Consider the following 14,449-nt stretch of genomic DNA (forward strand, 5'->3'; position numbering starts at 1 on the left):
CCTTCCTAATACAGCCCTCCAGGGCTGATATCAACATGGGCATATGTTTAGATTGGGTATGCAGGGCATCATTTTTCATTAGATTAAATAAAATATAACAAGAGCATAGGACCTACAGTAACTGTAAAACTGTACCACAAAGTGCACAACTTATGCTATATTATCAACTATTACTTTCACCATTCAAAGGGCAACCTACTTGAGCAACTGTCAGAGTAACCACTGGTGCTCAATAAATCAAGTGCATTGCACCCAGCGACTAAAGAAATGGAACTAAAGAAAACATGCTGCCCACCAGCCTTCACTACAACAGGGCACAGGTGGACACAGAAATGTGTAGAAAAGCCTCTTTGCAGCTTCTCCCAATGGGCAGCACTTAACCAAGTTTCCTAAAGCATGCCTGAAGTCAGACAAAGAACTGGGCAGATCCATCTAGCTGTCACCATTAAGATTTAAACAAAAGAATCAGATCATTACAAAGCCAAAAAGGGGACAAGTATCAGAAAATTGCTATGCCATAAAAAGCAGAAGCCGGACAGTAATTGGTCACAAGTGAGAGAAAGTTGAGGGAAGTAATCCTGTACTTATAAAGACAAAATTGCAAAAATTCCCCAGCATTTTACTTACTCTAGCAGATTTCATAATTTTAAGTCACTGAAACAACATCCAGCCGTGACCAACTGACAGAACACACCACTCTCAACCCAGCAAATGGATGAACAAAGGACTAGATTTTCAAAATGGAGTGCAAACGCACCAAGGCATCCTGCGCACGAATAACACCTAGCACCTACAAATCTCATTTAAATCAGTGGGAGTTGTCAGTGACCAGCACTTTGCAGAAGTAAGCATCTGTCTAGACCTCTGATACCCATCCTCTAAAAGGTTGGTAGTTAACCTTTGTTCAGTGGTTCACACAGCAAAAGGGCCAGATGCTTCAGGAATTTTGCAGTAGAAGCAGGTTTTTACTCAGCCTTACAGCTATTACTGTAGCACTGGGGCACCCTAAACAGGTTTGCAAGCTGCCTAACTCCATTTTGGAGTAACTTCAGTAATTAAACTGACACTGACACTGCTGGGGATTTCTTCCATCCTCTTTCCAGCTAAGAAAACACTATCTACAAACTAGAATGTCTCAAAGTTGGTGGACAGAAAAAAAAAATTAAAAATTAGAAACAAGAGACAGCCCTGGAAGGAAAGAAAAAAAAAAAGTCCAAGATCAAGTTGTCCCCTTGCACTCAATCAGTGTTTCCTGAAACTTATAAAAGCAACATGTGCTTACGAGTCAGAGCTTTCTTGTGCAAGCATCTTTTGCCAACATAGTGATTTGCAGCGGCTGTTTTGTCTGCAGAGAAAAGATATGAGGCTTGCTCTATCATGTCCTCAATAATAATCATTCAGAGAAGACAACACACAAAATAGAATTCAGAGCTGACTACCCCTTGAATGGGCTGAATTTTAGGAGTTTCAGCACAAAAAGCAGTACATCCTTTGCGGAAGATATCTGAATACACTTTAGCTCTGTTAAAAACTTTGTATCACCTACAGAGGTGGGAAAAAAAAAAAAAAAGACTAAACCAGGAAAACATCTCAAAGATTCAAGATATGTTTCTCGGTCTTATAAGTTCACTACTCCCTAAAATTCATATGAGGCTGGCACAATTAGATTACTTCATCTTATCATGGAATTCTCTGCAGTAAAATGAAGTAAGAGAACAGGACGATTTGCCCTGAAGAACATGTGTGCTACAAAACAATGGTTAACAAGGAGGGTGCAGTTCATTGTTAGCTGACTTCATTTAATTTGGGCATAAATCATCTTAACATAATCTAAGACGATGGCAGCTCACACAAACAATATTACAAATGCCCAGCACTATTTAATTTTAGGTTATTGCTCACTGAAAAAAAAGTGGGACCAAGGCTCAGGAAGGTCATCTCCATAGCTAGGGCAAGAGAAGCTGTGAGATACACGCTGTTTTTTATTCAATGGATAGCAGGACACAGAGCATTTTAAAGACTAAATATGCAAGCAGGCTAGCTGATAATCACACCACCAAAAGTTCGCAGTAAGGGAAGTTCCATTTTATTTACAGGCCTCAAAGTTCATTCTTATCTTTGGGCTTCAACCTTCAGGGTCAAGTAAGACAACTGCATTTGATAATACTGTCCCACTTGTGCAGAGGAGAGGAGGAGGAAAGAAAGAGTGCTGTATAAAAGTCATGGCATTCAAGCTATGACTGAGTAGAGGTATCAGTGTCCCAGGACTAGTGACTCTCCAAAAGACATTCAGGGTCAATTATCCCGCTCCTCCCCACAAGCAAGCACTAAAGTGTATTTACCTCAGCTTCTGCTATTAGCTGCATTTTTCTTGTTATCACATGGTCAACATCAACCCGGCCTAAGGAAGAAAGCAAATATTTAACATTTGTATTTTCAGTGATGAGAGCTTCATGCCTGAAAACACAGAAAGCACAACACACTTAGTCACTGATTTTTCACTAGTTCTTCTGACTTCTAGTAAGGTTCCAGTAAGTTGAAAACAAAGCTGCAGGAAATTCATGAGCTATGACCAAATATTTTAAACAGCCATTTAGGACCACAGCACTGTAAGGCTGATAACATGCCATATTTTCAAAAGCTTTATTTTCAGCAACTCTACAAATCTTCCCAAGGTCCCTAAACATGTTCAGCCTTGAAGCAGCAATAAAAACAATCCTTCAAAGGTCATATGCAAGTGTGTTGATCTTTTATCAGAGCTTTATCTTCTGTATAGTGAAACAGACACAAGATTAAGTTGTCTGGAGGTCTCTACATTGCCAATGACAAGTTAGTCAATGACTGTAAAATACCACAATCAGCTTTGAAGACAGGCTAAATGGCAAGTTGGAAGGCTATCCTGTGTCCAAACCTGGCTATTCCCCCTCTTTCATCCCCCCAGGATGCTAGATATCAGTTTGACTGTATTCTTCAATATGTTTCATTACTTGAGCAAACAGCCAGGTCTAACCACACTACGAATATCATTTGATTCTTATCATTACTAATGCCGCTGGCTAATATGTAACTCCTTAGATAACCCCTTTCTTTTGCATAAAGAGCTATACAGATCTGAGATGCCTCTATTATACCAAGAGGAACAACATAAATGAATTAGACATTTCAGACTAGCTGAATTTCAAGACAAGGTTTGTCTAAAGTGGTGGTAGAGTGCTAGCAAGCAGCTGGCTTTTCACTTCAATAAGAACAACATGCAAGAAAAAGTTACTTAAAACAGTCTTGCATATGAAGGAAAAGTAAGATTAAGGCAGCACTGTCCACCCCCCTAAAATATTAGTCAGAGTGAAAAGACAGCAACAAATCTTGTCTTGTTAATGTCCTTTGTCAATTTTAGCTACAACAGTACCTTACACAGGAACAATGGCTAGCATTACAATTTGCATGTTCAGTTTCTAAGTAGCACACTTCAAAAAAGAGGGTACTGAATTGCTTCCTTAGTAATACTCCAGGGAAGCATGAGCTAACAGATTTGCCACAGAAATGCTAATGTTGTGTTGTGCTGCTGTGTGACAAAACAGACTTTAGCAATATTAAGGCTCATAACACAGCCTCCTTGTCTTGTCCTCCTTGTATAAGCACAGCCTATGCACACAAAATGCAGCATGTTGTTTTCATAGGAACAAGTGCTTCTGTAATGCACACTAGTCTGAAGGTGCTCTTATGAGCAACCAGTTGTAAGAAGTTTAGATAGACCTGCTTCAGAGATGACTCCAATTCCCATACTGGAAAAGAGTTAAATGAAACGAGACTTTGTCTCCAATAAAACTATGCTAGGCTGTTAGCATCAATTTCCTTGTCTATAAAAACTGCTACACAAGCTATAGACTTAAGAACAGACCAGCAAGAATAAGTTATTACTTAGAAGCCTTGCAATGCAACAACAAACAAGGAAACTGTTTAACACCATCAGTTTTTGGCTCCAAGCAAAGATACACTTTTACAAAAATAGGATCCCTGGTTGCTAACCATCTCACCTCTAAGTCAAAAAAAAAAAAACCCCACCCAAACCTCAGCGTTTAGGCTCATCATGCTGTTAAACTCAGATTGTGTATCTTTGTATCACTACAAAGTCTCCTGTCCCACTCAGCTTGTGCACTTTGCTTGTCTCAAATGGATTATTTCCCAGGTAACTCAAAAAAAAAAAAGCAAAACCAAACACCAAACCAAACAGATTGTTGCACAAGCAGAACTCTATCCCCTTCATATCACCTCAATGGCTCTACTTCCTCACAGTCCCACTCCACAACGGTATTCACAACGCTCACCTCCCATTATTACTGTGCTAAGAACTACCTTGCACCACCTGCTAGAAAGCAGGCCAAACAGAGCCACTGAGCAGACAGCACAACTAACCTTTCCCTGAGGAAAAAAAAAAAAAAAAAATAGTATTTGTGTCTCTTATCCAGCTGCCAGTCTCCAAGACTATCAATTTTGCTTAAAGCTGTCCAATGCAGCCGAAGAGAACGGCTAATGAGGCTTAAGGGACTGCACTACTTTCTTTGTGAGCTAAGCTAAAAATTAATAACCACTGCTTTGACCATATATTTCCTGTCAGACCTTGCATTCAAAGCCTCAGTTACTGTAACAATCCAGGAGTGGGTCACTGGAAAGAAAACATCCTTTTTGACTTACAAAGCCTTATGGATGGATATAGTTTTACAGATACCTAAGGTACAGCTTTAAGTGTTGTACAGGAAATGATGCCAGCCTCTGACCTGCTGATATTGTAATTGCCAAATTGTGTGCAGTGTCCTTCCTATCACTTTATTCATGCACACACTAGTGTATATGCACAGACTAGACTAGACACATGGCATCCTTTAAAAGGATTTAAAAATCAAGATCTCCATGTCTTTAGTATATGCATCTCAAAGTACAAACACAAGCTTACACCTGTAAGCTTATTGTTTTTTCCAGAACAAAGAGCCTCCTGTAAAAGAAAACCCAACACAACAACTCGTTCTGCTGTGTTGCATCACCGTATAAACCCAAACTGTGTCACAAGGCAGATACCAGAGAACACATCATCTTCTTGAATCATTCATCTTCTATTGTGCAAGAACTTATGTTCTGTGAGGTTATTGTAGAATAGAATCACCACATGATTTTGAGTCTAAAAAGAACTGCACACTGATATGAAGTCCAAATCTTCATTTTCCTTTGACACTGGCAATGAAGACTCTATCACTTTGGGCTTACAATATCAATACAAAAATGAACTCAAGACTGCACAGGACAAGCAAGCACATCTTAGCATTTAAAACAAGATAGGATATGCCTTAAGAAAACAGGAGATATAGTTAAAGTCATTAAGAAAAAAAAAAATCTCCTTTGAAGACTTGTATGAAATAGTAGCAAATATTACAGCAGACTGAAGCAGGGTTTGCTTTTAACTTAATGAGAGTTGTGATCCATTCCTATCAGCAAAGGCACTGATATTTAGCTGACCACTTCTGCTGGGCTTGTAGAAACTGATCCTTGCAGGATGTGACACCTCTGCACAGCCCAAATTCCAAGCAGGTTCAAAAGTTGGAAGAAAAAAAATTGAGCAATTTAAATGTAAGTTTTGTTTCCCTAGGAAACCAGACTAATAAACAATCACCTCAAGATTGAGAAAGCTTTTTACTGTTGAGACCTTGAGCAACTTGAGTTTCATAAAGGATTTTCAAACTACCTTTCTTAAAGGATCTTGCCGTCCCTTTTTCAACCTACTCCTGTGCATGTTATAGGTAAATGATATGCAAGATGACTAAAGAAGCATCCCATTTCTATGATCTGTTAGTGTTGCAGCTTGGGATTCAATAACATCAGCCCCTACATGAAAAACTAGCCAGCACTCTATTAAGAAAGCTCCCAAAAATTAACTGTGTTAAAAAGAATTAATTTCATTTAACTTCTACAGTCTGCAATTACCACCAAGGGCACATGTGGGAATAAGTCATTTGAGTAAAACTGTGACTTGTGTGCAGTTACAGTTCCAGGCTGTAGTGACTACACCAGCCATAGAAGCTGCCTGCAGCCCTGCACTCCAAGCCATTGCCACTCAAACTATTTCTGTGTTGTGACAATAACCTTATTCTTGAGCAGTTAGAACAACCCAGGGAGACCACTGCTGTATAAATCCCTGCACTGCATTCAAGACAAAAAATACCTCTTTGCAGAAAAGCTAGGAAAAGCGCATGACCGAACTTCAGTTTGCCACATGTGCTTCAAAAAAACACCAGTTCTTGGAACATCCAAGCACACCACTCATGGTTCAGGAGCATTTTCCCCTAATGATGTCAGGATCTGTTTAGTTTCAGGATCTTCATGGAAAGTCACAGACACAAACTGTACCAATAGTGTCCTTCTCTAAAATGGTTTAAAAATATTATCTTCATTATTTCTTGATTGGACAACTTACTATTGAAGAGGTTAAAGCAACACAGGCAGAAGGATTTCATTACTGTCAGATGCCTGGACTCAAAGGCTCCCTCTCTAAAAACACTAAAGATGTTACCTTAAGGAAAGCAATGTTAAAGCCAACCTAGCACAAGGCTACTGTAAAGAGGGGAAGTCTTCTGTATCTGGTACAACATATTTTAATAATTTGATGCTAATAAGCCTTACTCTAACTTACAGTAATTTATGCGGCCATTCAGCAGATAGAGGCAAGTTACAACTGGATTGCTCCCAGAACTCATCTGATCTGCTTGAGGAACACATAGGCCATAGGCAAGTGCACTGCAGTTGGGCAAGAAATTCAGTTTTAAAAGTCATTTCTGCAGGGACACAGGACCCAGAGAGCCTCTTCACTAGCAGAGGAAAACACTGCATTCTCTACATCATGCCACCATATCCACAGGCTCTTCACAGATATTGCTCAGTCTTCAAACACACAGGCTGCAAAACACGAGAGCCTAGAATCACCAGAATCCAGCTAGTCTCAGACAAGACTGCTCTGTTTGATCCACCTCCTGGAAACACATCCAAAATACTCAATTCAAGCATCTTAATCCCAATTTACTAATCTGTAAGAAACACCCTGTTGATAGAATGAATGAATGCTTACTGTCGTGAGTCAGACAGCAAACCCTAAAACCTTCCAAATTTCTCTCAGTGTCAGAGCTCCCTCCTCCTACATCTATCAGCAGGCACATACAATTCATGCAGTGTCATGAAGTTTGTGCTGAGACTGATCAATAGTAACCTCTTCAGTGGAAGATAATAAACCCTTTCGAAGATTAGCATTACCAAACAGGCTTACACCAAACAAAGATATGCCACATAGTTTGTTTGCTGATCAGTCTCCAGAGACACTTCTACACCCTGATTTCTGAGGAAACAAGGGTAAACTCCAAAACCATCAGTTTACTGTTTTGAATGGTCTAATTTCAGTATTTTAGAGGCACTCAGATGTGTGCTTGAGAGTAACAGCCTTTCTAACCTTTCAATATCTGCCCATGCAGTTTCTGTTAATTCAGGTAAGTTTTCCTGCAACTGGTACTGCCCAATATCAATATCCCCTTAAGCAGAACAGTTCCATATTTCTTTATGTATCTCCACCTGAAAACATGTAAGACTAACCTTAAGGAAGCCCTTCTTCTGACAAGGGATTATTGCTGCCTAGATCACCTGCTGTCTCTATCCCAGGACCAAATTAGTTGTTTAATTATGATACTGGAGCCAGTTCAAGGAAGAGAAGTGATATATGAGACTGAAGTTCAGCTACTCTGTCAAAGTGAAATTATAGCCTGAATGTTTACAAGATACAAACATATCACCGGAGAGAAGGATTCTTCTGGCAATCTCAAAGCTGTCAATATTTCCACACTGCTATAAATTTGGAGGTACCGGAGTACAAACTATTCAGTCTTAGAACTCAGGCAATGAGTCAGTCTTCAGAAGCATTGGTGAGGCAAGAAAAAAAATAATCATCTAAACTATACAGATGGAATAATCAGAGCGAACATAGCTCTAAAGCTAACACACAGATTAAAATTATTCCTCTAAACAATTTCAGATCTGCCAATGCATTTGAGTTTTAATGAAAACAGGATTAATAGGCTAGAACTTTCTGTAGAAAGTTTACACACTTCTGGAAGCAAGTCAGTTGGCCTTCGACACATTAACTGTTAAGTTAAAAAGCTGATTGTGTTTGCTGATCGGGGAGGATCAAGGGTTAGAAATCACACTAGCTATTTAGTTTTTCTTACAGAAATAATTACCACAAAGACAATACCATACTTACCTGCATATAAGACACTGTCTTGACCTGGCTGGAATCCCCTGACTGCTATTGCACTCATCTTCTCTAAAATTCTACATAACACCCAGTGGTGTGCTACATTATAAAAAAAGATGTTGCCAGACAGCAGATAATTAGCCTCATGCTGCCTCTGTACACATCAGGGCTAATGCCTTAGAAACAGCTATTCAGAAATTAATAACTAGGACAAAGGAAAGCAAGAAGTCAATGGTTACTTCTGAGAAATGCTTCCACCTCAGCTGTGTTTTCACAGAAAGGCCTACCTAGTTATGCAAGCATGTTGGACTCCATGAAGAGGCCGCTATCTGGAACATGTGAACAGTTCAACTCTGTAAAGCTTCAACTTTCATGTCACAGAGTCGCTGATCTAACCCCACTGTATAGGGCAACTCGGGACCAGAGGAATGCATCTTCCTCCCAGACCTATAATGGGGTCAGGCATCAGATTTGTGCCTCCTAGCTCCCTGTGGCATTTCTGTTGTCCCCATCACTGAGCTGAGCAAAGAGTCTACAAAAACTAAAGTCTTTATGACACTTCTGCTGACTGGCAGCAACTCTGGAAGGTAAAATGTACCTAGTCTTAACTAACCAGGATCCCTCCCTGCTGCCCCTCACTGCAGTTTGCACTGTATTAAAACACAATGCATTATTCAAAGCCAACTCAGCAGGCACACATACACACATGAGAGCTCAGTACACTTCCAAGAGATCTACCCCAGAATGTTTACTTGCTACACACACACAATATTTCACCTGCAGTGACATTATGCCATGTCTCAGAGGTATTACAATGAAAGGCTTTTAAAGACAGGCACACCCACCTATAAAGTGCTAATTATCACAGCTATATTTATTCTTTACCAACAAGCTTGCAAGAACTCAAATTCATGCATAACAGTTAAGGTGTTTCCATACATAAAAAAGATAGAGGTCTGCTTCTAAACCCATCACAACCGTTTTCAAGTAGCCATCAACTACAGGCAATTTTCTAAGAACAGCATTAATGGCACAGTCCCATTTGATTCAATTAAAATGACTGTACCACCAACAGCTTAACACCCCAGTTCTCCAAGTAGTTTGTGGGATGGCTTTCTTTCCAACCTATTTTTTGCAAAAAGAAGTCCGACTTGTCCTAAACCTAAATTTGCTCCAACTCCTGTTTCAGTGGAAAGTACTGTGAAATAGTGACAATATTCAGAAGCATACCAGCAAGAATTCTCTCCTTGACCCACTGGCACCAGGGTTTTGGAACTTACACTCACATGGCACACTGTTAAACTAGTCAAGCTTTTTTGCTTATTCTGTCTTCCAAAGAGAAAGAAAACAAGCTGCAATTTCACCGCTAACCACCTTATCACCGGGCTGGAATGTGGTAGAGCATAACCCAGGAATTAGAGACAGACACAGTGCCCACAGAGTCCACAGGCAAAACTGCTCATACTGCCACACAACTGTCCCTGCAGCTCAAGGGACAGGACATAGGCAGCAGAGACCCTTCCACAAAGCCAACTTTAAGCCACATAACTTTTAAGGTAACCACAATACAAATGAACGCAAACCCAACTGTTTATTGCTCTATTTTACGGCAGCCAAGGTTCAGCCTGGATAGAACAGAGCTGTTCTGATATTAACAGAACCCCACAGGAACAGAGAATCATTCTTTGTGGCATCCTACCTCCATTTGTCTGTCAGGATGGAGATGCCAGGTTGGCACAGATGTTAAAGACACTTGTACTCAATCCTGAGGAAGCCACATACTTAATGCTTGTAAAGGAAGCAAGGTGAAGTACCCAGAAAAAGTATTCACCAAAAAAGTGTTTATCAGGATTATTCAGAATTGTTGTCAAGATGCATTTGCACCATTTACAGCATTAAAGCATCTCCTCCTCATCACACACAATTGTCCTGTGGCAGTTAATCACTTTCTTCACTCTAGATCCCTGAAAGCAGCACAAAAAAGAGAAAGTTTTGCAGGATAGCACCCCCAACAACCTACACCTGCTGAAGATGTGCAGCTGGTACACAGGGAGCTCCACCTTGGCAGCCTTCCTATGAGCAGAAACATTGAAATGAAAGAACAAAGAGGCAAGAGCCCAGAGCTAGAAAGGACAACTTAGAGGAGACTGCATGGCAGAGACACAACTAACCCTAAGAGTCTCACCATTGCTTGAGTTCTGAAATGACCTCTCGCCCTCAGGTCTCCTCTGTGTTTCTTCATCCTCAGGGGTCTTGGAGGTTGTATTGGAGCCTGACGGGCGTTTTCGTACGCAGTCTTCACCTGCCATTGCTGCCTAGGTAGACAAGAAAAGGACAGCAGATAATTAATGACAAAAGAAACTAATTTACTCTTCACATTGTTCAAGAATAAATTTACATAGCCTTCTTGACACTAGACTTTCCTACCTCCATCATGAACTTAGCACAAGAGTACGGGAAGTTAAGCACACACTTGTATTAGTCACTTACTATGGATCACACTTCCTCTCCCTTACTATAAGCAGTAAAGGAACAAAGCAACCAAACAAGCTTTCCCACCAAAGTATCTCCCCACAGATCCCCTCCCTCCCAGGCCTTTAAAGTAGTTAAAATAACTTAAGACTTCATGAAATCTTTAATAAGCCAAAGCACCCTTGCAAACACTGATAGTCAGGTCAGACAAAAATTTGTCTTCCAAGAGATCTGGCAGGTTTGCTTTGCAGAATCACCCACATTATTCTGCCTGAGTCAAGCCCCTTCCTGACAAAGTCTTCAGTTCTTACTGAAAGAGGAGCTTCCTCAATAGATCCTTGTGCTCTGCTTGGCCAGACAATGGTTGTGTTGCAAAGCACAGAAAAGCAGGAAGAGAAAATCAGGTTTGAACTACAACAGATTCAATTACAAAGGTCACTGCTGGGGATAGGGTTGCTAGTAGTGAACACCTGAAGCACTACAGCCAGGCTGAAACCAAAATTTTAATTAATTAAAAGGGAAGAAAGAGATTCTAATGTGGTGACAAATGGACATTCCAGCATACTCTCCAGGAAATTCAGCTCAAGAAGCTCTCAGATGTAGCTACAACCAGGGACACTTAAGTACTGGCTTCCAGAAACCCACACAGGCATGTATGTAACCAGTTTCAAACTAACACTTCTTTTTGATATATTTTATCTTGGCACAAACTCTGAGACGCGTGTTTTGCTGCCAGTGAACAGAATACATGTACCAGCACAGATGAGCTGTTAGAGACAGGAAAGGAAAATTCATGCACTTGCAGGAAAACTAAGATGGCAGAACAGAATTACTTAAGGATGGATTTCCTCAGAATAGGAGGCTGGCACTTCTGCAAAAGGGAAGTAAGACATGATCAGACGTTTTCAGGACTCGACTTCCTATGTTTGTCTCTCTAGTAGAACAGTCTCTCATTTTCCTTTCAGGCATCACAGCATATAGGGGAAAAACCCTTTTGCAACACCAAACAACAAATCACTAATTCAATCACCAACACCATTTCTGGCAGCATGGCCTCTCTTAGCTCCATCTCAAGAGATCATAGCCAGGACTACAAACTGTAAAACAAAGACCATAAAAATGGCAAACTTCCCAGCTGGCTTTGCACAACACCAGATAGCTATTGTACATATTATTGTACATACTATAGTATTTTACATAATGAAAAAAATACTTACATGAAAAACAAAGAACAAAGCAAGAATGTGACAAATCTTCCTGCAGTAACCATACTAACCAGTACAAAAAGGTAGCTGGCAGGACATACCCACTTCCTACCAGCTCCACACACAGTTATTGCTGAAATGCTCCTGCCTTTAAACATGCATCTGTCACCATCATGAAGACATTACTCTTTCCACTTCCTAGCCTTCCCACAATCACATTAGAGCAAAGGATTATTTTGCCCACCTGGGGCTTGCAACTACCTGGAGATGCTGGACAGGCAAGCATTTCAATCTTCCTGCTTTAACAGAAAAGAGATGCCCCAAATCCTAACAAAGGCTAAGAATGGATCACTCTGTCACACAATAGGGTCTACAGAAGAGTGAAGGGACAAATGAAGCTGCCTTATAAATTCATGCACTAACAAGCTACTCCTTGGGCCACTAAGTGAGCCTCTCCACTGTCTCCTCCTCCAAGTTGTTGTGAGCCACATCTGTTCTTAAAGCTACAGGTTTTCCAGCTCTAACACACAGTCACAAGTTTAATTCTCAGTACACTGTTCATCACCTTCAAGAGGTGAAGAAGGCACTCCTTTCTCTCCAGTGCACAGTTGTTAAGAGTATCTCACTAAAAGACTATCAGAAAGAAATCAGAAATAGTTTCAGGATGGGGGAAAGAAAAATCATGCCTTGGAGGGGGGGAGGAACGGGGGGATGTTTAAGCAATTAACTTAAAGAGGTACTAATTTCAGATTTTTCACATCAAAACAAGAACAGTTCTAGGGGAAATACGTGAAAACATTCTCCTGGTCTAGTCCCCATATGATGAGAGGTGTAACATTACAGTACCTAAGCAACCATCAGCACATCAGTGCACACAGAGGGCATCAGACCTCCCCTCTTATCTCTGCTAGAACTAAATCAATCATGACACAATGCCAGGATAACTTCTAAACGTTTACTATCACCATCACAAAAAGAAACTGCCCCTCACCTTCCTTCACTAGTTCTTCCTTCCCCCACTCAGCACCTGCAGGACATGCAGGACCACAAATATCTCCCATTACCAGATTTCCCAGCAGAAACTCCCTGATTTCATAGGCATGACTGCGTTACGGTACTAGTAAAAGGTCTCAGAAAGCTTGAGTTTCTCCATCTCCCCTTTCGAAACACTGGTAATTATAAGCAGGCCTCAGGAGACAAGCTATAGGAAGTAAATCTTTGCATTTCAAAAGCACAGTTAGGGCACATCTTCTACCTCCAAAAGCGCTTACACTAATAACCATATCCCAAACACCCTTCATATTTCCAAGGTTTTCCTTCTGCCCTCAGGGCATAACATCAACTAGCAGAGCCGGTGTGCTACATGCTCGGTACCAGCAGAGCTCTCTGCACACTGGGCTGGTACCACATCAAAGTTAAGGTCATTCCACAGCCCATCGGCAACGTGCAAAACCAGAGGAACAGAAAAGAAAATAGAAAGATTAAAAGCCCCAAACCCGCAGATAACAATGGAAGCTGCTTAAAGCACTGCCAAGACTCGGAGCACACCTGAGACCGTAAGTCAGCTACCTTCTACACTAACATCCTGGAAACAAGCGCTGAAGAGTTATGCGGTGGTACCCGCAGCCAGCAATCAGACCCACGCCCCCCCGACACCTCCCCCAAGCCCCAGCCCTGAGGACGGCCCGCGGGGCGCTGCGCCCCTCCCCAAGCCGCACGGCCCTGCGAAAGCGCTCCGGACACAACCTCCTCCCAGTAGGAGCACCGCGCCGGCAGGACGCCGGTGCCGCTAGGGTCGGGTCGGGCCGGGCCTGAAGCCGGCAGGGGCGGCGGGCCGAGCGGCCAGGCTCCCGCGGGCCGGGCCGGGCCGGGGGCAGGGTACGGCCGCCCTCACCCCGCGGGAGCGTCACCTCAGGGGGACCGAGCCGCTGAACTCCCCGCAGCTGCTTCCCGCCTCCGCCACGCGCCCGCGCGCAGGGGCCTCTTCCCGGGGCTCGCACACGTCACCGCGCAGAGGGAGGGGGGAGCGGCGCCGCCGCCTATTGGCTGGTAAGCTTTCCGGGCGGGGGGAGGAGGAAAGGGGGCGCGCGGCGAGGGGACAGCGAGGAGACGGGTGGGAGGTGGCACGTGAGGCGCGTCCCCCCCCCGCCTCCCCCCCCGCCGGGTTTCCTGTCAGCCGCCGTGGCGGGGGGGGGGGCAGTCTCTGCGCTCTGAGCCCGGCCCGCCTGGGATAAAAAGCGGGGCAGGGGGAACGGTGCAGCTTGGCCCCCGGGATACGGACAGCCGTGGCCCCCCAGCTCGAGATCCCAGCACGTACGGGCAGGCTTGACCGTGCCCTGAGGACCCCCGTCCTCCCCACACACCGCCCGGCACAAGGACAAGTTACTGCAGGGAACTGGGAGGAGGACACAGCAGTCAAGGCTAGCAGACCTGTGGCAGAGCCAGCGGCTCGTCCGCAGAGGGAACAGCCCGGTTTTTCTCATCGAGC

The 14,449-nt window shown here is 42.8% G+C and overlaps 1 protein-coding gene across 3 annotated transcripts in view; it reads right to left on the reverse strand.

The window, feature by feature from the left end:
* Positions 1–13,902, reverse strand: part of SOAT1 (sterol O-acyltransferase 1) — a 29,395-nt gene extending 15,493 nt beyond the window's left edge. For 2 of the 3 annotated variants that reach the window (XM_061452009.1, XM_061452007.1), the window contains exons 1-3: positions 13,872–13,896; positions 10,470–10,599; positions 2,343–2,401 (exon numbers count right to left, since the gene is read on the reverse strand). In XM_061452009.1, the coding sequence (XP_061307993.1) occupies positions 2,343–2,401; positions 10,470–10,593 (183 nt within the window). In that variant the 5' untranslated portion in view covers positions 10,594–10,599; positions 13,872–13,896. Of the gene's footprint in view, positions 1–2,342; positions 2,402–10,469; positions 10,600–13,855 lie in introns of all 3 variants that reach the window. The other variant, XM_061452008.1, reaches the window with a different exon arrangement.
* Between the last annotated feature and the right edge of the window lie 547 nt (positions 13,903–14,449).

This window comes from Pezoporus flaviventris, unplaced genomic scaffold, assembly GCF_033815535.1.
Source record: "Pezoporus flaviventris isolate CSIRO_AGI_PZ_B2104156 unplaced genomic scaffold, CSIRO_AGI_Pfla_v1 ptg000013l, whole genome shotgun sequence".
Lineage (NCBI taxonomy): Eukaryota > Metazoa > Chordata > Aves > Psittaciformes > Psittacidae > Pezoporus > Pezoporus flaviventris.